This window comes from Crotalus tigris, unplaced genomic scaffold (genome assembly GCF_016545835.1).
Source record: "Crotalus tigris isolate CLP2741 ecotype Arizona unplaced genomic scaffold, ASM1654583v1 scf7180000017614.5298720, whole genome shotgun sequence".
NCBI classification, from domain to species: Eukaryota; Metazoa; Chordata; class Lepidosauria; order Squamata; family Viperidae; genus Crotalus; species Crotalus tigris.
Window position 1 is genome coordinate 3,792,550 of NW_024096513.1, and position 26,664 is coordinate 3,819,213.

Here is a 26,664-nt window from a genome sequence, read left to right on the forward strand (position 1 = left end):
CTGCATCTGAAATAAGACCAGAATCCAGATTTTTAAAGATTTGATTTTAGCTGGGAACAGAGTTGCTTTGGGGCACCTTTATCATAATTGCAGAACATTAATAGAAAGATGGTCTGCAAGCGGAAAGTCAAGAAGTGGAGTGTCTTGTCAAAAAGAGCTTATAATAGAATTAGCCTGGGAAAAGGAAGGGATGTATTCAGATATTGCAAAAGAAGAAAGGATGGATATTCCTTTTGTATCTTCTAAATCAGTGGTTCTCAACCTTTCTAATGCCGCGACCCCATAATACAGTTCCCCATGTTGTGGTGACCCCCCCAACCACTTATACATCACTGGGTGCCAGGGGCATGGCCAAAGAAAAGGGGGAAAAAATGGCGGACAGCCTTGTTTGGCGACCCCCGTGAAATGGTCGTTTGACCCCAAATGGGGTCCCGACCCACAGGTTGAGAACCACTGTTCTAAATAGAAAGCAACCTCCTCACACTTCCAGTCAACAAACTCTTAGAAAAAGAATCAAAGGCAGCAGGGAGGTTTTGTCTTCATATGCTCAATAATAAATGGGAGTAAAGTACATATATCCAGCTATCAAATCCCCTTTTCCTTGCAAGAAACCCACCTAATGAGATTGAGAATTTAACAGCTTTGGTTGTGAATTGCTTGATAGGTTGTGCCTAGACACAGAGCCAAGATGTGGGTGAGAATTCAATTTTGATCCTGTGCATCAAGGAGAAACTGTCTCCGTCAATGCCTGAATCCATTATTCTATAGAGGACTATTGAGGTTTCCTGTAGGTAGCCTTCTTAAAATCATTTGGCACTTATTATGGCTTATATGTCCTTGTAATGATCAGGACAGGGGATGTAGTGGCCAAGCTTACAACTTTCTGAGCCCCTTTGGCATATAGTCACGCTGGCCACATGACCATGGTGTCATGGTTCCGACAGATGAAACTCTTCAAAGAACTTCGAGGCATTGTTTACCTTAAAGAATCTTTATTGGAGTAGCATAGCTTCGGCACTAACATAGCTGAAGCCGAAATATTGAATTCTCCTCCCCTGAACACATAGTATCAAAGCACAATTCCCTCCTCTAATTTACAGTCATAAATCACATTCTCCAATTAGTTTGAAATGCAGACTTTCCCTCCATTACTCCATCCCGCCATTTCTTATCATCTCTTATTTCAAAAGCCCTGAATTCACACAGTATTACAATATTGTTATGTCTAACTAACTCCCATCACATTCCTCCTCCTCCCCCTGTATTATCTAATTCTAAGAGTTAGGCATAAGAAAGGAAAAAGCTGCATCTCCATATATTGTCAAAGCAAGAACATCCAATGTTAGCATCATTGACACACGGAAGCATCTTTGGACAATGCTGCCTCACTTGACTAGGAAACGGAGATGGGCACTGCCCCTTAGAGTCAGACATTGACTGCCAGGGGAAACCTTTACCATTTAAATGCCCAGGAAGGCTACTTTTTCTTGAGAGGCCAAAACTGAACCTCTTGCACCGGGAAATCCAAGGCTCATATGCCTCCTTGCGCCAGCATGAAAAGGACTAGTTGCCGGATCAAAATTGTAGCTATTTATGATTTTGAGTCCAGGAGACGATGATGATGATGATGGTTGACAGATTTTCCTATGGGAGGACTTTGCATCTGCTTAAAAGTTTTGTGAAGCAGGAGATTGGGCAATGGGAATTTCCCAAGGACCACTGAAGCAAAACTATTTCCAGGACCAAGAAGTTCACATTCTAAAGGAATCGGGACTTATTATACCTTCAGCAAAATCAGATGGTAGGATATTTCCTAGAAGATGTTTTCCAGACTGCTATGGACTGAAGGGCTTGTTATGAAACCCGCCAAATTCCCAATGATCATTGAAGAGACCCACCTTCCTACAAAGAAAAAATTCCTGACGGTGAGAAAAAAATAACCAGTGGAACGATTTACCTCCAGAAGTTATGGGTGCTTCAACACTGGAGGTTTTTAAGAAGAGTCTGGACAGACATTGGTCTGAAATTGTATAGGGTTTCCTGTCTGAGCAGGGGGCTGAACTAGATGACCTCCAAAGTTCCTTCCAACTCTGTTCTATTATTGCTGGATCATCAGGAGACTGTTTGAAAGAAAATCAAAGAGTCTTTACAGCCTAACTGGAGATAGATTGATTCTAAATGGGAAATGGTTCAGTTGCTGGGAATTCTTGTAACTCCATCTAGTTTTTCTCAATAAATCTTGCTAAATGCTCCCCAGGAAATCCTGCTTGGAATAAAAAAGTTTTAAGCAGTTGCTGAAAACCTGATGTCAACCCTAGGCTGTTCCCAGCCCCAACATCCATTCAACATGCATTCACAGCTGCCAAAAGCCCAAGGATTTTGCATTTTGAGTGGTCTAGTTAAGGACTGGAATGAGTGCCTGTATATTTGCCCAGAGTCAATACTCTTGACCACTTTAAAAATTTAAACCCCCATAAAAAAGAGATCCCCCCCTTTCTTTAGTATCTTATGCTGCATGAGATCTTTGTCATTACAAAAAGCAACTTGTAGCTCCCATTCTGAGTAAGCTGCCCCTTCCTCTCCTAGACCTTTGCAGCAAGAGATGATGAGATGATGTCACGGCAAGACCCCTACATTTTTAAAGCTAGCACTCCAAAAAGAAGACAGGAAAGCACGGGCTTTCTCCCCGGTGTGTTATCATTTTTGCACGATGACTTTTGTTGAATGCTTATTGGGGAGCATTAAAAAAATATAATTTCCTGGCTGGAACATGCAATGTTTCAGTCGAGCAAAATGTTAAGAGATCAGGTAAGGAAAGTGTGGAGCAGTCCTTTGCAATTTTTGCCGAGAAAAAGATAGTGGTGTGTCATAATAAATGTAATTAACAAAGGCTCCTTTGCGCACAAGGTATCTACCCATGAAGGATGTTTCCTCTTGTGTATCTGAATGATTCTCGGCATTAAACTGAGCCGCTTCTAAGCATTGGAATGGAAGCAGACCATATTTTTGCATTAGATGTCCATTGGATTGTTCCTGAGGCGAAAAGATAACTGAATAGTTGCTTGCGGTATTCCCTTACCAGTAGGCAAAGAGACCACAGTCAACTGCCAGAGAAACAAATCAATCAGTCATTCCTGGAATAAAGGAATTTGGAGTTGACCTTAAAGGCATAAAAAAGATGATAGAGATGGGTGAAAGAAACTCAAAATAGCCTGGCCTTGGTTTTGTGTAGTAAAAGATTTCATGATTCCATTATCCTACCCCAGTGGTGGCGAACCTATAGCACGCGTGCCAGAGGTGGCACTCGGAGCCCTCTCTGTGGGCACACCCACCGTCGCCCCAGCCCTGCCTCCTCCCACAGCCCCCTCCTCACCAGCAGCCCTCCGGAGGAGAGTCGCCTCCGGGCACGGCCCACGCAATGCTGTGCAGCCAAGGACATGGTAGCCGGGCAGTAGGGACAAGACTCCACCCTTGCACCCCATCACGTGCAGATGATGCTGTAGGGTGCGGGTGGAGGACGTGGCCACCATGGAGCTTCTGGCTGCTTGGGTGATCTGTGGTGGGCCGTGGAAGTGGTGGGTGGTCCAGCGGGGATGGGGTGGTGGTGGTTTTTGGGCATTCAATCTCTAAAAGATTCGCCATCACTGTCCTACCCTATAACCAGGGTCAGATTAAGGCCCACTGATGTGGGGTCCTTGATGCTCTCTGAGCTTGATTGTATTCTTGTAGATGTTTCATTACCCAACCAAGTAACATCATCAGTGCTAGAAGCGAGCAGGGTTTGTTCTCTGTGTACAAGTGGCTTGCCTTGACAGTGTTTGTGGGAATGGTCTTGGTCAGGGGTAGGCAACCTTGGCTCTTTTATGACTCGTGGACTTCAACTCAGAATTCCTGAGCCAGCCATGCTGAGGGGAAAGGGAGCGGTTTCCAAGCTGAGCCATGCTAGCTCAGGAATTCTGGGAGTTGAAGTCCACAAGCCATAAAAGAGGCAAGGTTGCCTATCCCTGGTCTTGGTGATTCCTTGATTAGAAGTTGTTTATTGTTAGCTTGTATGTGTAAATTGGTAGTTCCTTGCCTGTTGCTGCTTGATTGTTGTTCCAGTGTTAATCTTGATGTTAATCCCTCCTTATCACGGTGCTGATAGTCAATGAGGGGTATTTTGGTCCTTTTGTTTTCTTTTTAGTTTTTTGATTGTATCTCTTGAATGGTATTTAGATGTTTTTTATATCCATACTTTAAGCCCAGCCTATCACTGGTGCCTGTCATCCCTTCCATAGCCTAACTGACAAGACATTAAGACTCATTCAGTAATGAAAACTAAAGTTGAGTATGGTAGTGAAAGATAAGGTTCACAGAAGCATAGGGACCTTGGAGGTCTTCTAGTCCAACCCCCTGTCCAAGGCAGGAATTTTTATACCATCCTGGATTAATGGTTGTCCAATAAAAGCTTCAGTGATGGAGCATCCACAGTTCTGGGAGGCAAGCTGTTCCATTGATTAATTGTTCTCACTGCCTCTTTATTTCTAGGTTGGATCTCTCTCTGATGAGCTTCAACCAGTTAAGAGGAACTAGTGGTCTTTTCCCCCTCCAGTCCCTTGGTATCCTACTCACAACCTTATTCTGCTTAATGGTTAATCCATGGCTGCCTACACAAAGAAGCTACAATAATAGAGTAGCATCTCTATGGTGTCTGTTTCTTGACTTGGCCAACCTCAAAAGGGTGACACCCAGTGAAGAAAACCAATGACCCTTCTTCAGGGGCAGGACACTTCCTATGGTGTCATCTAGAGGAACTCTGGCTATGGATCACCTTCCTCCAAAGAAGATTAATTTTGGTACATTCTTCATGTACCAGGACATGAGGGATGATGTATACTTCCAAAACAAAATCTGAGACAAAAAAAGTGGTCCACTGCCATAAGAAATTTGGGGAGACTATAGTATTTGCCTATGTGAGAGACTCAAGCCCAACTCTTGTCTTGAGAAATAGCCAAACGTTCATGGGCGATTGTATTCTAAAATTTCTTGCTGTTGCATTTTTTTTTATTTTTGGGGGGCAATTGCCCTATACTTCAAGATCCTCTGGCTCTGATAAAGGTGTATCCAGGAAAACAGAATACCACCTGAGGGATAGGAAATAAATTCCATTTGTTAAGTTACCCCTTGTGATCAGAACCGCAGGTGAGAAGAGAGACCCCTGTAGTTTAAACGCGATCTGAATTATTGATAAATGGATTTCATCTTTTGTGGTCTATTTAATTAAAGCAATTATCAGCCAGCCCCGTTGCACCCCTCTGATCCAAAAGGTGTCCTTCTGTCTTCCTGGCCTTTCTAGCTGGTCCTCCAGCTAAGAGGAAAGCAAATTAAGAGAATATCTCTGCACACGTGTGAATAATCTCTACTTCACACCAAGCTGACATCTAGGGAACTGGTTTGGGGTAACTTACCACAATCTTATGATCTAGACAAAGAATGGCAATTAAAATGGGTCAGCTTTAATAACTATAACCAATCAGATCATGCAGATCCAAGGAAACCACTTCCAGAAATGCAGCTACCCCCAAATATATGGACCTGCCTGAATAGAATCAGGGCAGGCCATGCCAGAACTAGGTCAAAGCTCTTTAAGTGGGCAATGGTTGAAAGTCTGCAATGTGACTGTGGTGCACATACTGTATAATTTGAGAATCTCTCCTCAGGAAATTTCAGGGCACCTGGGATAGTCTCATCACAGCCACACCAGAAGCAGTTAGATGGTTAGCTTCCTTAGTTATTGAATTATAGCATCTGCCCTACTGTGACTTTATGGTGCCATATTTAGCAACAGCAATAGCACTTAAACCCATATAATGCTTCACAGTGCTTTATAGCCCTCTCTAAGTGTTTTACAGTGCCAGCATATTGCCCCCCCCCAATAATCTCATTTTACCGACCTTGGAAGGATGGAAGGCTGAGTCAACCTTGAGCCAGTCAGGATCGAACTGCCAAAGTGCAGAAATAGCCTGCAGTACTGCATTCTTACCACTGCGCCACCAAGGCTCATAGTTTTTATCATGGTTTTACCTTAATATTTTATCCTGTATATTGTAATGTCTATACATTACACACACACACACACACACACACACACACACGCACACTTGCTGATGCTCTACTTAAACTTATATTGTATTGTATATATAATGTGTATTATTAGTGATGTATGTTGTGTGACCTCTGTAGATGCCATTTGCTACACAAATAAATGTGTGAATAACAGGGGTTGAGACGCTCCTAATCCTCTCCACCTTCCACTCCTTTGTCTGCAGCTGCGAGCAAATGGGGTCCATGGAGTGAATGGAATCTCTGCTCCAAGACTTGTGACGCCGGTTGGCAGAAACGTTTCCGGATGTGCCAGGGGACAGGCGCACAAGACTACCCCTGTGAGGGCAGTGGGGAAGAAGTGAAGACCTGCAATGAGAAAAAATGCCCAGGTATTTGGAAGATAGCAGGCCAGCCCTCCCGGAGAGAGGGATGGGCAGAAGAATTGTCCCGCATCGTGTTCTACTGGTTTGTGTTCAGTTTAATGTGGGGTTTCCTAACCTTGGCAAATGGAAGATGTGTGGACTTCAACTCCCAGAATTCCCCAGCCAGTCATGCTCACTGGGGAATGCTGGGAGTTGAAGTCCATACATCTGAAATGCCCGAGGAGTAGAAATTGCAAATTGCGCAGAATTGAAAGAGGACCGTCCAGTGAAGGACTGAAATCAGGAGGTGTCTGGTAGCACCTGTTCTACCTTAATTTTTATTAAAATCTGAACAGATGCTATGAGACTCCTATTCCCCCTCCCCTCCTGCAATCTTATGCTAACACAGCTTTCCTCCTACGAGATGCGTGAGTGGGCATTCATTAGTGTCTGTGGCCATTTGGTCATCTCATAGAGGCAAGTTGATGCAGGTTGTCAATCTTGCGAGGTACTTCAGATAAGAGGCAGATCCGGACGTTTTAGCTTTATCTTTATTGTAAGATTACATCAACAGAATCTTGCAAGTCTGAAAATACATCAATACATCTCTCCCACTTCGCCTTTATGGTCCAAGATACTAGGGAGGGTCCATTCTGAGACAATTGCCCCACCCACTTTTATTCTGTGGGTTCAGCTGTCTCTTATCTGACCGTTGCTTAGTCTGCACCCCTTCCACCTGTTTTCCAAGATCTTTCTCAGGTACCTTACACAGCTTCATCCTTGGGGATATATTCTAAATCTCTTCCCTTTGAAAATAAATTTAAAAGCATATTTTGCTCCCTCCAATGATATGAGAATTGGTAGGAAAAAATATGAGATAATTCATCTGCACATCCTTAATTTGGTGATAGACCATCACATCTGCTGTGTCTGTTCTCCTTTTCCCCACCATCGTATCTTTGGACTAACTTTGCTAGGTGACTGTATTTGTTCTGCTGCCACACCTGTTCCCTCTTCTCTCCTCCCAGCCTTTCATGAGATGTGTAAGGATGAGTCCATTGCCCTGATGACTTGGAAGAAAGCTTCAGCTGGTGAAACAGTCTACAACAAATGCCCCTCCAATGCTACAGGTAGGTAGATATCTGGGTAGAGATTGACTATGTAGGTTCCCCAAACTGGAGCTTAAAACACTACAGAGGACAACTGAAAAAGGAGAGGTAGATTTATGAATGACAGACCTTTTCCAAATTGGATTTCACTCTGAAAACAGAGGACTATTTTAGTTGACATTGATAGCAACCAACCTTATGACCTCTGGATCTGTTGGACTGCTGGTCCCATCAATGCCAAGGCGACTGGGTTAGATGGAAGTTGGAGTGCAACATCAGAATTTGTTTCCTTCATTGAATACTTCAAAGAAAATTACATATGCAAGAGGAAATATAAAAAAAGTAAAACAATATAATACAGATAAATGAACTGGGGACTTTAAAATGTCAGGGAGGTCTTAAAAACCATTAACATTGTGAATAATTAAATATACCACATAAATCATTTTAAGAGACTAAAATTAGGATTAAACCTAAGCTAAAAATGATTAGCAAAGACCATAATCAACATAACATAACGTGAATAAAATTGCACATTGTAGTAAATTCAAATCCATCTTAGTAAAAATCAGTTTGGAATTAGATGAATTATACAATTGAAATGCAGATTCCATGCATAAATAAACCCCAAAATTGGATGTAGTACTACCCTTTCTTTTAAATCAAAGCCTCAGAATGCTTCCCACTCCTAACCATACTCAAGAACTCTGAGGTTTCTGGCGATTTCCATTTTGCTCTCCAAGTTCATGGTGATCTAACCCTAACCCTTAGTGGAATTTTCCCCCAATGGGATTTTCCCATGTATTTTATCAGAAAACATAGGGCAGCCTAGAAATGTCAGTGCCCTCCTAACTGTACCCAAGCACTCCGAATTTGTTGGCGGTGTCCATTTTGCTCTATGAGTTCATGGAGACCTAACCCTAACCCTAAGTGGAATTTTCCCCCAATGGGATTTTCCCATGTATTTTACGAGGAAACATAGATAGGGCAGCCTAGAAAAGTCAGTGCCCTCCTAACGATACCCAAGCACTCTGAATTTGTTGGTGGTGTCCATTTTGCTCTATGAGTTCATGGAGACCTAACCCTAACCCTAAGTGGAATTTTCCCCCAATGGGATTTTCCCATGTATTTTACCAGGAAACATAGATAGGGCAGCCTAGAAAAGTCAGTGCCCTCCTAACCATACCCAAGCACTCCGAATTTGTTGGCGATCTCCATTTTGCTCTCCGAGTTCATGGTGACCTAACCCTAACCCTAAGTGGAATTTTCCTCCAATGGGATTTTCCCATGTATTTTACCAGGAAACATAGATGGGGCAGGCTAGAAAAGTCAGTGCTCTTCTAACCATACCCAAGCACTCCGAGTTTTTTGGCGATGTCCATTTTGCTCTATGAGTTCATGGTGACCTAACCCTAACCCTAAGTGGAATTTTCCCCCAATGGGATTTTCCCATGTATTTTACCAGGAAACATAGATAGGGCAGCCTAGAAAAGTCAGTGCTGTCCTAACCATACCCAAGCACTCCGAATTTGTTGGCGATGTCCATTTGTTTTATCTCCATTTGCTGTTTGGAGTTTTCCTCATATCGATGGAAAAACTTTACAAATCTATTAAATAAAGAAACAGAAATATTCATGCTTCAGCTAAAAAGGAATAGGTTGGTTTCTATTTTCTAAGAGGGGAAAAAAACAGGGCATAATCAAATGTTCGGAGACAGTACTATAAATAAGGAACCTTGATCTGCCGTGTGGTAAGACGGTGATGCAATAAATTTAATAAATAAAAGAAAAACAAATGTGATATGAAATATAGGTAGTCTCCAGCAGTTCATTTAGTGAGCATTCAAAGTTACAATGGCAGTGAAAAATGTGACTGATGACCATTTTCCCACACTTATTGCTCTTACAGCATCCCCATGGTCACATGATCAAAATTCAGATACTTGGCAATTGACTCATACTTATGACAACTGAAGTGTCCTGGGGTCATGTCACCTTCTGACAAGCAAAGTCAATGGGGAAGCCAGATCCACATGTCAATAACTTAACAACTGCAGTGATTCACTTAACAATTGTGACAAGAAAGGTCATAAAAATGGGGTAAAACTCACTTAAACCTTGTGCTCAGTTGTGGTCAGTGCTGGAAAAATGAGAATATACCATCAGAGGAAGAAGTGATAAGAAAAATCCTGGACTGTGCTAAGATGGACAAATTAACAAAAGAGATAAAAGAAAAGGAAGACACGGAGTATTATATAACATGGAACAAGTGGTATATCTGGTTGGAGACTAGAAATAATAGAAGAGAATAAATATGGAAAGGTCAAAAGTAAAAATATGTGTATAATAATGTATAATAATAATATAATATGAATTATTCTTAGTAAGAAGTAGAACATGAAAGAAGAAAAATGTAAATAAGAAATAATGGGGCAATAAGGACAAATATTCTAAAGAAGAATAAGGGGGGAAATGTAAATAATAGATTACCGTTACGTAATCGCTGTAAAAAAAAGGGAGAGGAGTATATATATTGTGTGTATGTGTGTTATGTTTTGCTTTGTTTTGATTTGTTGATTAAAAATAAAAAAAAGTAAACAAAAAAAAACCAATTGTGACAAATTGGAGCAAAACTCACTTAAATCTGGTGCTCAGTTGTGGTCATAAATTGAGGTCACAATCTGCTCATTTTCAAACTCTCGCACTCTCCAGCGCCATAAACAGAATAAATAATAAACACTTTAAGAAAGCAAAGTTGGAAAAGATATTTTTGTTACCGTTACTGACACAGTAATGTGTCAGAATGGGGATGATGATTTAGAAAGGCAACAGACGTGTTAGCACAGAAGCTGGAAGTGGCCGGGGATTCGAAAGCTGTTGGGTTAGATTCTCATTTCCACCATTCCCTATTCTATACTTGAAGTTGAAAAGCTTCCCCCCCCCCCAAATAAAATGCTACACGTTGGGTCCAAAGAATTTAGATTGTCTCAGTGGCATTTCTTCCATTCACTTCCAAGAGGTTTGGGTTGAAAATGTAAGGCAATAGTGTGTTTTATTTTGTTATTTGTGGCCAGAAATGCTTTAATAAGGCAATTCCGGCAGAGAAAGGCATGCTAAACCTATCTGCCATAAAAGCAAAAGAATGTGCCCAATTTAAAACTGAGGAACATAAAACAGCTTTGGTCTGTTGCTAAGCCTTCTTCGTAAATGCCCACTAATGATCTGCAGGAGTCAAAGAGGTCCTCAGGGATTCAGAAGAAGTCAAGATGGTGGGTGCCATATAAAGTTGTGGCTGTTGTCTTGACATTTCTGATTTCCACACCTCCCTGCTGGGAGTCAGTGTTTCTTAATTCGTTGACATCTGGATTGCAGGGGAGGTGATAACCCATAAGGGTCCCTTCAAAGGCCTTGCTCCAGAAGCTAACCATGGAGGAATAAGTGACTGAATTCGGTGAGGCCAGATGTTCTGGCCTCTTGAGTGATGGGCACTAACCAATGACTTGCTTCTTTTTTTTTTTAGGATCTGCCAGCCGACAGTGCCTGCTCAACAACCACGGTGTGGCTTACTGGAGCCTGCCCAGCTTCGCCCGCTGCATTTCCCACGAGTACCGATATTTACATCTTTCAGTAGGTGCAAATTTTTGGCAAGGCAACTTGGAAATCTTCTGTGCCACCTGACCCACCCTCCTGTCTGGTTCAGAGAAGGGCTGGAGGAGGAACAGGACTGTGGGCAAGAGACATAAAATATGTAACAGCCAGCTGTTCTTTTCTTTTGCAGTAGTGCCAACATCCAATGTGAACTGAGTCGAGATGTGAACTGGAAGGAGCAAAGAATTTTTTCCCCTCCTGGGATCCAGGGTTTGGGGGCTACCTAGAAAGGAGGGCTAAAACAGCCACACGGCTATATTGGAAAGAGGGTTTTGTTGTTGTTGTTGTTATATTAAAAGAGAACTGAAAGTAAGCACATATGTTCGTATGTCAAAAAGAAATTAAGCCAGGAAGACTGCAGAGTCTCTGGAAGGAGAAATCTCCAAATCATAGGCAAGAACTTCCCCCAGCCACACTGATAATCTTTGACATGACCATGATTGAACCCACCATTTTGGTTATAAATAGTGATGGCCATAACGTTATTTTGCCTGATTTTGTGACCTTTTTCGTGTTGGCTGTAAAGCAAACAGCATTGTTGCTAACAATTAAGAGAAGAGCAACAAAGATGATTAGGGGACTGGAGGCTAAAGCATATAAGGAACGGTTGCTGGAATTGGGTATGTCGAGTTTAATGAAGAGAAGGACAAGGGGGGGACATGACAGAGTGTTCCAATATCTCAGGGGCTGCCCCAAAGAAGAGGGAGTCAAGCTATTTTCCAAAGCGCCTGAAGGCAGGACAAGAAGCAACGGATGGAAACTAATCAAGGAGAGAAGCAACCTAGAACTAAGGAGTAATTTCCTGACAGTTAGAACAATTAACCAGTGGAACAACTTGCCTCCAGAAGTGGTGAATGCTCCAACACTGGAAGTTTTTAAGAAGAGACTGGACAGCCATTTGTCCGAAATGGTGTAGGGTTTCCTGCCTGAGCAGGGGGTTGGACTTGATGACCTCCAAGGTCCTTCCAACTTTACTATTATTATTATTATTAATATCACGGTCATTAAATAAACACCACGGTCATGAAGCAAATATCATGGTTGTTAAATGAATCCATTATTCACTATGGGCGTGCTTTTTTTGTTTTTTGTTTTGCCGGAAACAAGTAAATGCTGTTTTCTGGCAAAAACAATGTAAAGTGCAGTCACATGGCTGTTGGGAGGGGGCAGATGTCAGAACTTCAAAACTTGGGCAGTTGTGACTTTGAACAGCCACTACGACCGTCCATAAGTGGAGGACTATCTGTAGCCTTCAGGCAACGAGAAAAAAATCATCAAGTCCTGGAGCTGTAAAACCACTCAGAGCTGAGGGATGGAGGAGGAAGGGAGGCGACTCTAGCTTCCTGTTGCTATCAGCTTACAGCTATTTCTATTCATATTTAATCTCTAAATCTCTTTCTCTATGTTCTGTTTCAGTGTTCCTATTCCCAGGCTTGTAGCAGCATGTTTCCTTATCTTAACTCTTTCTTTGCTCTTTAAATGTTTCCTTTTCCCTACAGAATCTTCAGCTCTTGTAGCCAGTCTCGGTCCCTTTGCACACGGAAACCCCTTTTCATTCCTTTATAGGTAGCCTTTTGTCCTCCCCCCCCCCTCCATCACTCCTAGTTTTTGGAGCTATGTCAGGTCCAAGGAACCTGGATGGGCACACAGAGTTACTTCTGTCTACTTTCTATATTGCGTTTGCCTATAGACGGAAATCTGGCAGGAGCAAAGCATTTATCTGCATAACTATTGTCTCCTGTGAATTGCTAGGGAGGGCCCGCCTTCCCCCTCTTTCTGCATTCCAGAGATTCCAAGTTTCTTTGTCTCTTTGCTCTCTTGGGAAAGACCCCCCCCCTCCTGCGACTCTGGACTACATCCCCCCCCCCATGCTAGTTTTTAGAGCTCTGGGCTTGATTGGGCTTTCAGGCTTTTGTGGGTTTCCAGGTCCCAGTTGGACTCTCTTCCTTCCCCGTCACTCAGTTCTGCCTCTCCATGGTCTCGCAGCTCCAAGACTTGACAGAATACCTAATAACAAGAGTTGGAAGGGATCTGGGAGGACTTCTAGTCAAACCCCCTCCTGAAATAGGAGACCCCCTACCATTCCAGACAAATGGCTGTCCAGTCTCTTCTTGAAAACATCCCGTGATGGAGCACCTACAATTTCTGGAGGCAAGCAGTTCCACTGGTTAATTGTTCTCACAGATAGGAAATTTCTCCTTAGTCCTGGGTTGGATCTCTCTTTGATAAGCTTCCATCCATTGCTTCTTGCCCTGCCCTCTGGTGCTTTGGAGAATAGGTGGACCCTCCCCCCCCCAGTCTTCTGTATGACAGCCCCTCAAATATGAGATGTTTTTTCTCTTCCTGCCTGAAGACCACCGAAGCCTGCTGAAATGTCTGATGTTGGGTTGGAGTTTCTCTGCTGTCTTTTTGGCTGCTGTCTTCTCTCTGCCATCTTCCTAGCTTAACTCCTTTCTCTACACACCCATAAACATGCTTGCTTTCGGTTCACTTTTTGTAAAACCAGCTTTACAGTGAATGGGGGGGGGGGGCGGCAGTGTTTAAGCCTCCAGATAGTACCAAAATCCTGGATCTCGGGAAGGAGAAAAAATACTTGCTAATTCCAAGCACAAGTCGACTCTTCCACAGATGTTCAAGACCAGAATTCCCTGAGCAGGGAGAGTTACCCCTTCCCGCCATTTCCCTCAAAATTCCACACGGATGCTCTGTCTTTCATGCACACTCTCACCCACAGCCACACCCCAAACTTTAAAAACAGGCAGAGGGTCAGGTTTGTCCCCCTCTTTCAAATCCTCACATGAAACCTAGGTCAATCAGTCACTGGTAGTTGGTGTTGAGATTGATTTTTGTGAGGTTTATAGCTTGCCTTTTCATTTAGAATCAAAACAGTGTATATAGTACTTCCTCCTTCCATTTCCCCCCACAACAGCCCTGTGAGGGAGGCTGGGTTGAAAGAGAGACACTTGTTCAAAGTCACCCAGGAAGTTCCATAGATGAGGGAAGACTTGAACCTGCCCCCCCCCCTCTCTCAGTTCAGCACCTCTCAGTCCATTTTACTGGCTCTCCTTCAGGCTTTGATAGAAAATAAGAATACCTTGGGGTCGTGATGGGTCGGACACCACTTCACAATTAACAACAACAACAAGAATATCTACAAATATTCTGGCAATAAAGATGAAGGAAAGGGTGTAAGGAATTATTTCATCAAATTAACATTGGCTGAGCAGTATAATCCTATGGGTGTTGATTCCTCAGTACATTCTCACAAGGGGAAAATTGAGGTTTGTGTTAATCTGGCTGAGCATGGAAGCTTGTGCTCCTTAGCTGAGTTGCCAAAAGTTGCTTACCTGGACAATCTTACTAATTCAGGTCTTAAAAAGTAGGGAGAAAAATAAAGATCTTGCCTTAGGGCAGTGGTTCTCAACCTGTGGGTCGGGACCCCATTTGGGGTCGAACGACCATTTCATGGGGGTCGCCAAACAACGCAGTCCGCCATTTTTCCCCCCCTTTTCCTTAGCTGTGCTACTCCCTTTTATTCTATTGGCTTTTGAAAGCCAATAGAATAGACTCGCTTGAATAGAGTCTAATTCTATTGGCTTTCAAAAGCCAATAGGAATTGTCCAGGTTGTCTCTGCCCTGCTGAGCCCACCAAAAGTCCCATTCTGCAAACGGTGCTGCACCAGTTGAGTAGTCCTCGACTTACGACTGGTTGAGTAGTCCTCGACTTACGACCGGTTGGGGGTCGCGGCATTAAAAAGGTTGAGAACCACTGCCTTAGGGAGAAAATGGAAGAGATCCAGAAACCTTGTATTTCTCTGTTTCTGCTGAATTATTTCCTTGGATTTTCTCTCCGTTATTTGTGGCTAGAATTTAAGAAGAGTTGCTTAAGCTTTCCTAGAAGCTCTTCTCTATGATCTTGAAAGTTTTAACCCCTGACCTATGAAGGTGTTCATAGAGATTTGAGGTTTTGGTATGGAGAAGTTAAGCCTGGCTCTTTCTCCTAAATGGTGCAAGGACCCAAATCAACCAAACAACTTTCAGGACATTAGGCTCAGCTCCTGCTGGAATCCAGTTCTCTTTATGGGCTTCTGTGGAGGGCCTCTTCTCAAAGCTGAGGAGAAAGAGCATCTGGTGCTAATCAGTTGGTGCAGAATCAGTTGGCTACAGAAGGAGCAAAAGTCCTGACTACCTTAGCAGAAATCACTCAGATCTTCATCATTATATTTGAGGAGCAAGTAGAAGTCCCAGGATGCTTGCAATGCTTTTTTTTCACGAGCAAAATATCTTTGGTGGTAATCCATGATCTGACCTTGTTCCCTTTCTCTCCCTTTCCATCTCATCCTTAAGCTCCGTGAGCACCTGGCTAAGGGCCAGCGTATGCTGGCAGGTGAGGGCATGTCTCAGGTGGTCCGTAGCCTGCTGGAACTTGTTGCCCGCCGGAGCTATTACAGTGGGGACCTGCTCTTCTCAGTGGAGATCCTGCGCAATGTCACAGATACTTACAAAAGAGCCACCTATATTCCTTCCTCAGATGATGTGCAGGTATTATGTTGACATCCAAAGGAGAAGAAACCACTCTTTGTCTCTACGTTCATGAGGTCATTGGAGCTGAAGAGACTGGTCACATTGCATAGGCTAAGATTGGGAGCATGGTGTCCAAAAAGCCACATGCTTGCTGACATCATTATGCAAAAACTATGACTCACATGCTTGCTTGTAATTGCAGCATGTGCATGATAATGTCATCAAGCACATTTTGTTACCGTATGTTGACATCAGAATATGTGACAACTACTGCTGCTGGATGGGCTTCCTAATATACCCCAACAACTTCATCTACTGATTCAGGTTTTCAGGAACCATGCTGTCCTTTACACACAGACACAGAAATATTCTCCATAAAGCAGGGATCTCCAAACTTGGCAACTTTTAAGAGTTGTGGATTTCAGTGCCCAGAATTCCATGGCTGGCTGAGGAATTCTGGGTGTTGAAGTCCACAAGTCTTAAAGTTGCCAAGTTTGAAGAGCCCTGCTGTAAAGGGAGAGCAGATCATTACCATTGGTGGCACCACTTTTTAAGATGAAGATTATTATGATTATTTATCCATCTAGCACGGCTTTATGTGTTCTGGGTATGGGGAGTTCCATTCCATGGAGTCTGTAATGAAGCCCGTTCTGCAGACTCTCTTCTGCTTTGCTGATTGGGCTCCAAAGCACTGGCCCAATTGAAGAAAGTGGGAGGTTACCAATTCCAGAATCACCTACTGCTTTCCCAGAGGTGGGAAGAACCAGGACCGTTTCTCTTGGTTGAGACATCACATCTCTTCTTTCCTCCATTGGGAAGATATGATGGCTGGAGTACTCCATGCAGGCTGAAGCAAGGCAAAATATATGATGTCTTCTGTACAAAGTGTTCTCCCCACCAAGCCCCAGCCCTATGTGGTCATCCAGTCCACTGAGATAATTAGGACGATGCCACTGAATGCCCTTACTCAGCCATGCAACATGCTTGACCAGATCAAAAAGAGATTGGGAAGATTGTGGGTTATGAAGCTGAGTTGTGGAGCCCAACCCCTTTCTATACGAGTTGAATGAACTAGGCCATCATAGGCAGACATTATATATTTATTTGTTTAGGCACCATGTGATAACAAGAACACATCAAATGGGCTTTTTAAGCCCAACCACCCAGTTCCCATTTGGCTTACAATGGCTAATGAGCAGTTGGTTTGCAAGAGTTTCTTCAGCTAAATCTGGACATGTTAGGGCTGAACTTGTATGCAAAGCAGTTTTTCTACTTCTCATCTATGCCTCACCAGGAGGCATTTTTAGAGAAATGCAAAAGAAACACATTACGATGTCTAGTGGAATATCTCAGGTGGGTTCTGCCTCTTAATTCTTGAGCTGGCTCAGAATGCAGCTTTACACAAAGACGGGAAAGAATAAAAAATTGCTTAATGTTCACTTATACACAAACAGACCCATTTCAGCCTTCAAAATAAATAGAAGACTTTTTTTTTTTTTTTAGAAAGCTTGCAATACGGGCATCACTCTGAATATGCACACACAATCGTGGAAGGGCAGATATGTACAAAATTCTACATTTAATAATGGCAAAAATGACTTGCAAACACAGGGGGTCCTAGAAAATGCCTGCGAATGATAAAAAAAATGAGCATGAATATTCAAGCAAATGATTTTCAGCCAACTATATAAAGAGATATAAAAATGGGGTTGAATGGAATTTTGCTGCTGGGAAATTGAGAAAACTGCCTGAGGCCAAATTGCCATAAATATTAACAACTGCTCGGCACAGTCTGGTCTCTACCCTTCACTTTCTCTTCTCTCCCTCCAGCGTTTCTTCCAGGTTGTGAGCTACATGATAGATGCAGAAAACAGGGAGAAATGGGAAGATGCCCAACAGGTGAGATGCTGGGCATGGACCTGTGCCTAGGGTGGGAATTGGAAGTCTCTCATTCCCACTGGAGTGGGGATTAATTAATGGAGGTCTCCCATTAATTCTCATTCCTCCATTCCCTGCACAGGTGTTGCCTGGTTCCGTCCTCCTCATGAAAGTGGTTGAAGATTTCATCCATCTGGTAGGAGGTGCCCTCAAGGCTTTCCAGAGTTCCCTTATTGTTACCGACAACTTGGGTAAGCACCTGGGAAGGACTGGACAGAGGGATAGTTTTTGGGAGGGTTGGGAATGGACTCTGGGCAATGACAGAGTCTTCTTCAGGCCCAGGCTCTTGCATTGTCTTGGAACCAGCTCCCCCCGAAGATTAGGACCGCTCCCACCCTGTTGGTCTTCCGTAAGCTGCTTAAGACCTGGCTTTTCCGGCAGGCCTGGGGTTTATAAAATCTGACCCCTGGATGAATGTTCTTGTACTGTTTGTTTTGTTAAGTTATGTTGTGTTTTTATTGTTAGCCGCCCGGAGTCCTGCGGGAGTGGGGCGGTCTATAAATTTTAATAAATAAAAATAAATAAATGGTGAACTTCTTGGCGGTGGCTTCTGGGGATACATCTAGTTATTTTTACAAATATTGGATGGCGGGATGTTCTGCCTTGTTTTTTCCACCTCCAAACCTTCACAGCTATTTTTTTCACTTAATGATATTTAGTCAGCTTTGCAGCATGTCCTCTGCGTTTTTAAAATTAAAACAACCTTTGTAACCCTGTGGTGAACCAGGAGTTTGATGTCCAGCAAGGAAAGTGCTCCACCCCTTTTCTGCCCCTGCTCCAGAAGGCCATGAAGTTAAGAGTGAGGATCAAGTGTGCTTTATTTCCTGAAATATCTGTCCCAGGGTGATGCCCACCCCTTTTTTTCCTGCTCTCCTCTCTCTCCCCTTCCCTCCCTTGGCAGTGATTAGCATCCAGAGAGAGCCGGTTTCTGCTGTGTCCAGTGATATCAATTTCCCTGTGAAGGGGCGTCGGGGCATGAAGGATTGGGCCCGCCACTCCGAAGACAAGATCTTCATTCCCAAAGAAGTGCTCAATCTCTCCTCATCTGGTACGTAGCCTCCACAAGGGACCGACTCAGTGATGGAGATGGGCGGAAAAGGAGTAGTGGTTAGAGGAGGGATGGGCAGCTTGAAGCAGACACGTGCTCCGAGATGCTCTTCTGCCATTGAGTTAGGAGGCAATGGGTGGTTCTGAAGTATGCTAGGCTTTAGAAGACCTTCTCACCAAACTGACTACGCCAGTGTTTCTCTCCCTTGGCAACTTTCAGATGGGTGGACTTCAACTCCCAGAATTCTCCAACTCAGGAATTCTGGGAGTTGAAGTCCACCCATCTGAAAGCTGAGAAACACTGGCCATTGACATTGCTCAGGCCCTGCTGACATTTTGAAGTTACTCCCTAATAGATCCATCAAAGGAATAAAGGATTACTTTATTACTGCATCATTACTTTATTGCTGCATCATAAAAAGGAAGCCTTTCTTAGATTTGAGCCTTCTGTATATTTCTCCTTAAGAATAGGAAAAAAAGGACAGTTCACTCTTTGAAAACAGCTTTGACCTGATAAAGACTCATAGAAATGATGTGTTTAAGATCAGCAAAGGAGAATAATCATAGAGGAATAATGCTATTCTCAAGAAAGAGAAGGAGGGATTGTAAAGTGTTCTGTTCAGGTTTTTTTTTTTAAAAAAAAAAAATCCAATCTTTATAGATAAATTGGAAAGAGTTCAGAACATTTTGGATTTATTTGCTTAGACATGACTGCCAAAACACTAATTTTTAAAGCCAGATTCTTTTGTCTCTGACATTATTGCTAATCTCTGCTTACAGACATTATTATATAGGCTGGGCTGAAGTGTTGTTATTATTATAACTGACTCACAGAGTTGGATGTGATATTTCTAATTTTGATTTGGCATTCCAGTTACGGATTCTGTCTCTGCTATTGTGAAAGTTCAGCCTCTTTCTCCAGATTTCAAATCAGAGGTGGGAATGTGAGGCTTAGATATTTATAGCCCCGTTTATATGTTGTGCATGCATATGTTATCAAGCTGAAATGAACGCATATGTTCAGCCTGCCTTGTGCTTGAATTTCCACTCAGCAACCAGAAAAATGACACCGCAGCATTTTAAAAAAAAAGATATTTTAAAATCCTTATTGATTGAGTTGTAAGGATTGGATTGTCTCTTGTACTCTACATTGGTTCAGTTCAGGCAGATGCAGTTTGCTTTGGTCTTTCACACAAACATTAGCCCCAGAAAGGATTCTCCAGACAGATATTCAACTGATGCAGTTTTCCTAGGAACACGATAGAGGCAATCCTACAGCTGCACAGTTTTGACACCACTTCCTTCTTTTTTCCAGTATAAAAGTCACTTAACCTATTCGTGAAATCTTATATATGTGTTCATTCTGTCAGTTGCAGTTTTGGGATCTTCTCATTGCTTTCAGTCTTGTTTAAGACAACAAAGTCCCGATTTCATGTCCCACAAACAACCCTTTAGCTGCTGTGTTAATCCCTGTGGCTCTTGTCCTTCTTTCTCCCTCTGTCTGAAGAAACAGATGACTCAGCTTATTTTGTCATTGGCGCCATCCTGTACCGCACCTTGGGATTAATTCTGCCCCCTCCTAGGTGAGTGGATCTACCAAATTAACAAGCCCATCTGGTAACGTGCTTGCAGCAATACCTTGGTGGTGTATTTGTATTCTGAATGCATTCTCATTCCAGTGACATTGCAAATTACACCAACAGAAGTCCTCTGGCAGTCATGTCCAAAGTTCTCATGGTGACGGTGAAGCCACCAACGAAGGCCGTGGAACCTTTGATTACAGTGGAGTTGTCCCATATTATCAATGTAAGTATGTCTAGTTTAATGAAGAGAAGGACGAAGGGGAACATGATAGCAGCTTTCCAATATCTCAGGGGCTGCCACAAAGAAGAGGCAGTCAAGCTATTTTCCAAAGCGCCTGAAGGCAAGACAAGAAGCAAGGAGTGGAAACTAACCAAGGAGAGAAGCAAGCTAGAACTAAGGAGAAACTTCCTGACAGTGAGAACAATTAACCAGTGGAACAACCTGCCTCCAGAAGTGGTGAATGCTCCAACACTGAAAGTTTTTAAGAAGAGACTGGACAGCCATTGGTCTGAAATGGTGTAGGGTTTCTGTCTGAGCAGGGGGTTGGACTAGATGACCTGCAAGGTCCCTTCCAACTTTACTACTACTACTACTACTAATAATAATATTAAGTGTGTGAGGGGGTCCCGTGGCACCTTAGCCTTTGAAGTGGGTAGAGTAGTCCAGCCCAGTATAATTAAAAGACAAACTTTTGACTTAAACATCCCATTCCTTCACTTGTCAGTTTACGCTACAAAATAACGCTCTATAGCTGGAGGTTGAGTAGCCAAGGCCGGGCCAAATCTGGTATTTGTTCAGAGGGAACCCTGGATGTAGAAAAACAGATCTTTTGATTTTTTGCTTTCTGGGAACGTAGTCAGGACAAATGTCTATTCAGGTAGTCCTGGACAGATGACCGTAATGAAGCCAGAACATTGGGGTCATAAGTTGTGATAGTCATAAAGCAGGTCACCTGATTTTATGACCTTTTTTGTGGTGGTAATTAAGCAAATGTCATTAACCAAGTGCAACAGTCATCAGCCAAACCAATAGTTTGCCATGGGCATGTAAACACCAGTCTGGCAAAACTATTGTACAACATACAATGGTCATGTGACAATGGGGTGCTGCCAACAGCTGTAAATTTGGCCAAGTTGCCGAGCAAAGTTGGGTCATCTGACTGTGGAGGGGACCCACCCATCGGAACCTTGAATCTAGGTTGTAAGTCCCCATTTTCAAATTGGTTGTAACTTAAGTACTACTTGTAATCTTGTGTTTTGACATTGAAATGGGACTTTGATTTCAAGGGTGGGTGAATTGCCCTAATGAGCAGCATAAGAGGATCATAGTCAACAAACATCTGTAGGATAAAAAGCTGCTGAGAGAAAGTATCAGAAAAATAAAGAGTATTGGTGTGTATATATATATATCCACTATTTTAGTTTTATTCCTGAAACACTGCTGGAGAAAAAAAAAACAGGAATTTTTTTTGTCTTTTGCTTTAGTTAGATCAGTATAAAGAGCTTTACCCCATCTGTTGTAATTAAGAGAGAAAGGGAAAAAAATTCTCCCTTGTGTATTTATTCTTGTCATTTATAGTTCATTTCTGCCCTGCCTTTTTGCAATACCTTACTGTCTAGCAGGGAATATAGGAAACAGCGACATAGTTTGACGTGCATTGAATACTTAGGCAGCCTCTGAAATCTTTACTAATATTCCCTTTGAGGGAGGAAAACCCACTTATTGTAATTAGAAATTAATATCTGAAAGTGGAAGGAAGGAAGGAAGGAAGGAAGGAAGGAAGGAAGGAAGGAAGGAAGGAAGGAGAAGGAGAGGGAGGAAGGAGGGAAGGAAGGAAGGAAGAATAGGAGAAGGTGAGGTAAGGGAAGAGAAGGAAGAGGGAGGGAGGGAGGAAGGAAGGAAGGGGAGGGAGGAGGAAGGAGGGAAGGAAGGAAGGAAGGAAGGAAGGATAGGAGAAGGTGAGGTAAGGGAAGAGAAGGAAGAGGGAGGGAGGAAGGAAGGAAGGAAGGAGAAGGAGAGGGAGGGAGGAGGGAAGGAAGGAAGGAAGGAAGAAAGGAAGGAAGGAAGGAAGGAAGGAAGGAAGGAAGGAAGGAAGGAAGGAAGGAAGGAAGGAAGGAAGGGAAGGCTAGGTGTACTATGCCTTGTTCCCCATTTACATCACTCTCTTTCTATTTGTCTTCCAGGGCACCTCACATCAACAATGTGTGACCTGGGAATACACTAAAGTGTGAGTATATTTGATCTTGCTGCATTAAGTGGATTGTGTAAGGAGACCACTATGCCCATGATTGACGTACATGCCTGTCTGCAAGTTACTCAACCAATACCCTACTTTCTTACTCAAGGCCCTTAACAAAAATGAAAGTACAAAACCCAGAATCAAAAGTTTCAAAACATAAACTAAACCAATTCTAAAGCTTAGTTGGTTGCCTAGTCAAGAGAGAGTGTGAGTTGATGGTGGTGGTGGAGCTCCTGGATGCCTTCACATGTTGTATCCCAAGCTTGCAAGATTTATCCCACTCCTTCATCCATTTTTTTTGTTCTTCATTTCCATCTGCCCAAGGATTGGATATCCTTCTAATGCTGGAAGGGGTTCTCCAGTTGAAAAAGGAAATTTGTCATTCATCTTTTGCTCTGTAATCCTGTAGATAACCTGAAGGTGGCTGATTATACTCTTGATTTACTCCCAATATGAGTGTAGGAGGACAGCTTTTGGTCTACAGTGGCAAAAAATATCAAAAATCTGGTAACGCCCTTTCTGATTAACAACTTTATTAAAAATCATCAGCTTTCTTCAGCTGCATCTCACTTCATCATATCCATAGAGCAGTGGTTCTCAACCTTTTTAATGCCGCGGCCCCGAACCGGTCGTAAGTCTAGGACTACTCAACCGGTCGTAAGTCGAGGACTACTCAACTGGTGCAGCACCGTTTGCAGAATGGGACTTTTGGCGGGCTCAGCAGGGCAGAGACAGCCTGGACAATTCCTACTGGCTTTTGAAAGCCAATAGAATTAGACTCTATTCAAGACAATCTATTCTATATGAATCAGAACTACTAACAGTCAAAGTGAATTGGTGATGGATAAGAGTCAGTGGAACTCAACGTGGGCTGGACTTAGATCTCTTGTGGCCGCAAAAAGACTCAGGACTGATGATGTGTTTGACCCCTCCCTTGGGCTCAATCTCCTCATCTCTCATAGCATTTGAGGGATCACCTTTCCCAGGTTACCTCAGCCCATCCCATTAGATCTGCCAGAGAGAGCACGTTGCAGGTAGCATTGGTTAAGAATCTTCACTGGGTGGGTCCCACAAAGCCTTCTCTTCTGTGGTGCTGGCCTTAGGGAACATTCCCTGTCCCCCCCCCCCGTCACCTCCCCAACATTAAATTAGCTCCATCCCTTTTGATATTCCAAAAAACTTGGCTGTGTCATCAGGCCTGGGGCTGAAACGGCTCTGTCGCTCAGGTGGCCATTTTTATCCTCCTGTATTTTTTTGCTTTTATCATTTTTATTAATATGGATTTTAATGTTTTTTGGGGTTGTTTCTGTATTTGTTGCTTTTTTATCTGATGATTGTGCACCACCCAAACTCGATTTTGGTGAGACAGACGGCTATATAAATTTGATTCATAAATAAATAAACCTGGTTCTTCAAAATTTATCTGATAGCTCTGCTGCCTAAGATGAAATGCAGGTTATTAGTTCTGGAGAAAAGCAGAGAATTTCTGCTGGCATGCTGCTCATTTTTTCTTCAGACTGAAGATTACAGATGGCCTTTGCGCTGTGTGCCTGGTTCTGCATTTCAAACAGAAGTGGGTGGGTCCAGGCCAGAAGCTAACTTTAATTTTCTTTCACTTATATTTAAATTTAATCAACATCCATCATAGCTGATATGATTACTCTCTAGTCATATACATAGTGATTTTCCCTTTCGATCCTAATTAAGCATTACAGTTTGGCAGCTATTTTTGCAGATTTCTGGGATCATCCCTCCAGGCTTTCAGTCTGCGTTCCTCTCCTTGACCTGGTTGCGTTGAGCTGGAGCATCCTGCTTTTCTGAGATTCTCCAGGGTCATGTTGGTCAAATGGCAAAACTCACTTCTCCACCTGTGAAATAAGTATAATATCAGCACATCTTTGTGCTAAGATATGATGAAATAGCTGAAGACATGACAGTAGTGACTTTGAAGGCTGGGACCTGCCTAGGGAAGACAAGGTAACCAAATCAACAAATCTTAGCTAATGTCAGCTCCCTTCCAGACTGATACTTGATCTCAAAGGCTCGCAGGCAGAGATTGAAGGACGCCGCTCTTGATAAGATAGTTTTTGTTATAGAAACTAGAAAAGCTGTTAATATGAAGAAAACCAACAGCTGCAAACTCAAGCCATATATTTAGCAAACCCAAAGTTCAATCTTGAAACATGGCTCTTTTTTAAATTCATGCCTTCTAGCACTCTGAGAACCAATTATTTTTCAGTAGAAGTGCACATTATTATTCCTGCTGATTGGCTTGTTCTCATAGACCTTCACTCCTGACCTTGCTCATGTTAACCCTGACAGCTAATTAATAAAATCAGGCTTCAGAATTAGTAGCTGACCAGAAGGCCATCTCCTCTGCTATTCTTATATGATGGGGTTTCTTTTTTTTTGCTTCTTCCCTTCCTCGGCACATGTATGTTCACAATATGGAGATATTCCTCAAGAATCTGTGCTGTTTTTGTGCAATAAGGTAACATGGAATAGTAATTTCCTCTTCCCATGGTAGGTCTAGAGTCTAGACAATTGTGCACAGTCCAGTTCTTCTACCATCCGGCTGCATTTTCTTCAAAGCAATGGAATCCGAAAGTTCGTTTTGGAGAAAATGTGATTTCTTCATTTTTGCATTGTCCAGCTCTGGAACTGAGATCTTGCCTTGCCCTCAACCATTCAGGAACAGGTGCCTCTGAAGAGGGAGAGCTGTCCATTCCTCTAGTGCTGAAATGTCCCTAATCTAGAGAGTCTCTAGGAATACAGGCAGTCCTTGACTTATGACCACAAATGGGGGCAAGAATTTCTATTGTTAAGCCGAGTGAGCCATGCCTGATTTTACAAACTTTTTTTTGCTATGGTTGTCAAGTGAATCACTGCAGTTGTTAATTGAGCCATGTGGTTGCTAAGCGAATCCTGCTCTCCCTGTTGACTTCGCTTGTTGGAAGCCAACTGGGAAGCCAACCATAAATGGTGATGACATGACCCTGGGATGCTGCAACCATCACCCCAAAGTCCCAAATTCTGATCCTGTGATGATGGGGATCCTGCAACAGTGGTAAGTGTGGGGACCAATTATATGTCCTTTTTTTCAGCGCCATTGGAACTTTGAATGGTCTCTAAAGGAAAGATTCTAAGTCAAGTTCTGTCTGTAATCTTCATTATCTACACTAAAAAGACCCCAGCGATATCTCTGCTGCATTCCTGCCTGGACTCAGCGGCAAGGGATCCTTTAACATGACTTCTCTGCCTCACACTGCTAATAATAGCTATTGATTAGCAGGCACATCTTACCTGCAAGCTTAATTCATAGTCCACCAGCTTGCAGGAGGTAAACAAAGAAAGAGAACAAAATAGCATTGTTTTTCCCCTATATATATGCAAGAAAACCAGCGTCCATCATTTAAGCTGCCTTTATGTTTTTGATTGGGCCTCAGAAACACAAATTAATCATTGCCAGGTAACAAGGTTTGCTGGTTCAGAGCTTGTAAAATAAGACTTCTGGTCCAATGTATCTTCAATATGTTTGACTTCAATTTTTATTATCTATTTCTGGCTAGAGGTTATGGGAGATTAAGACTGACACATCTAGAGGTCACCAAGGATTTTGCCGAAGCTCTAGGAATTGCACAACAACGTGAACTCATACAGTACCAGAGACGAAAGATACACAAAATGCAGTTGGTACAGAAAGGCACTCTATTGCAGCACCTGCCCTCTGGAGTAGCACTCAACCCCCAGAATCCATGTGCTTCCCCCCTTATTGGGGTTCTGTAAATCCCTAAAAAGCTGGTTCCCATCCCTGATTCCAAAACAGGGTGACCACTGAGATGTGTCATACATATTTTGTGCAGCATTGTGGTTTGTCTGTCTAGATCAGGGGTTCTCAACCTTGGCAACTTTAAGACTTGTGGACTTCAACGCCCAGAATTCCTGGCTGAGGAATTCTGGGAGTTGAAGTCCACAAGTCTTAAAGTTGCCAAGGTTGAGAACCCCTGGAGCTGGCTCTAGTTTCTTTTTATTTATTCATTAGATGTTTATCCCACCTTTTTAACTTGATAGGTAACTCAAGGCAGTGAACATATATCATACTCTTTCCTCCTCCTACTTTACCCACAACA

The 26,664-nt window shown here is 42.8% G+C and overlaps 1 protein-coding gene across 8 annotated transcripts in view; it reads left to right on the top strand.

The window, feature by feature from the left end:
- ADGRB2 (adhesion G protein-coupled receptor B2) overlaps window positions 1-26,664 on the top strand; it is a 202,711-nt gene that overhangs the window by 113,844 nt on the left and 62,203 nt on the right. For 5 of the 8 annotated variants that reach the window (XM_039329614.1, XM_039329608.1, XM_039329651.1 and 2 more), the window contains 10 exons: window positions 6,309-6,473; window positions 7,475-7,576; window positions 11,075-11,181; window positions 15,550-15,744; window positions 17,557-17,625; window positions 17,747-17,855; window positions 18,566-18,712; window positions 20,219-20,294; window positions 20,391-20,517; window positions 22,479-22,522. In XM_039329614.1, coding sequence (XP_039185548.1) covers window positions 6,309-6,473; window positions 7,475-7,576; window positions 11,075-11,181; window positions 15,550-15,744; window positions 17,557-17,625; window positions 17,747-17,855; window positions 18,566-18,712; window positions 20,219-20,294; window positions 20,391-20,517; window positions 22,479-22,522 — 1,141 coding nt within the window. The remainder of the gene's footprint in view (window positions 1-6,308; window positions 6,474-7,474; window positions 7,577-11,074; window positions 11,182-15,549; window positions 15,745-17,556; window positions 17,626-17,746; window positions 17,856-18,565; window positions 18,713-20,218; window positions 20,295-20,390; window positions 20,518-22,478; window positions 22,523-26,664) is intronic. The other 3 variants (XM_039329634.1, XM_039329625.1, XM_039329643.1) reach the window with 3 other exon arrangements.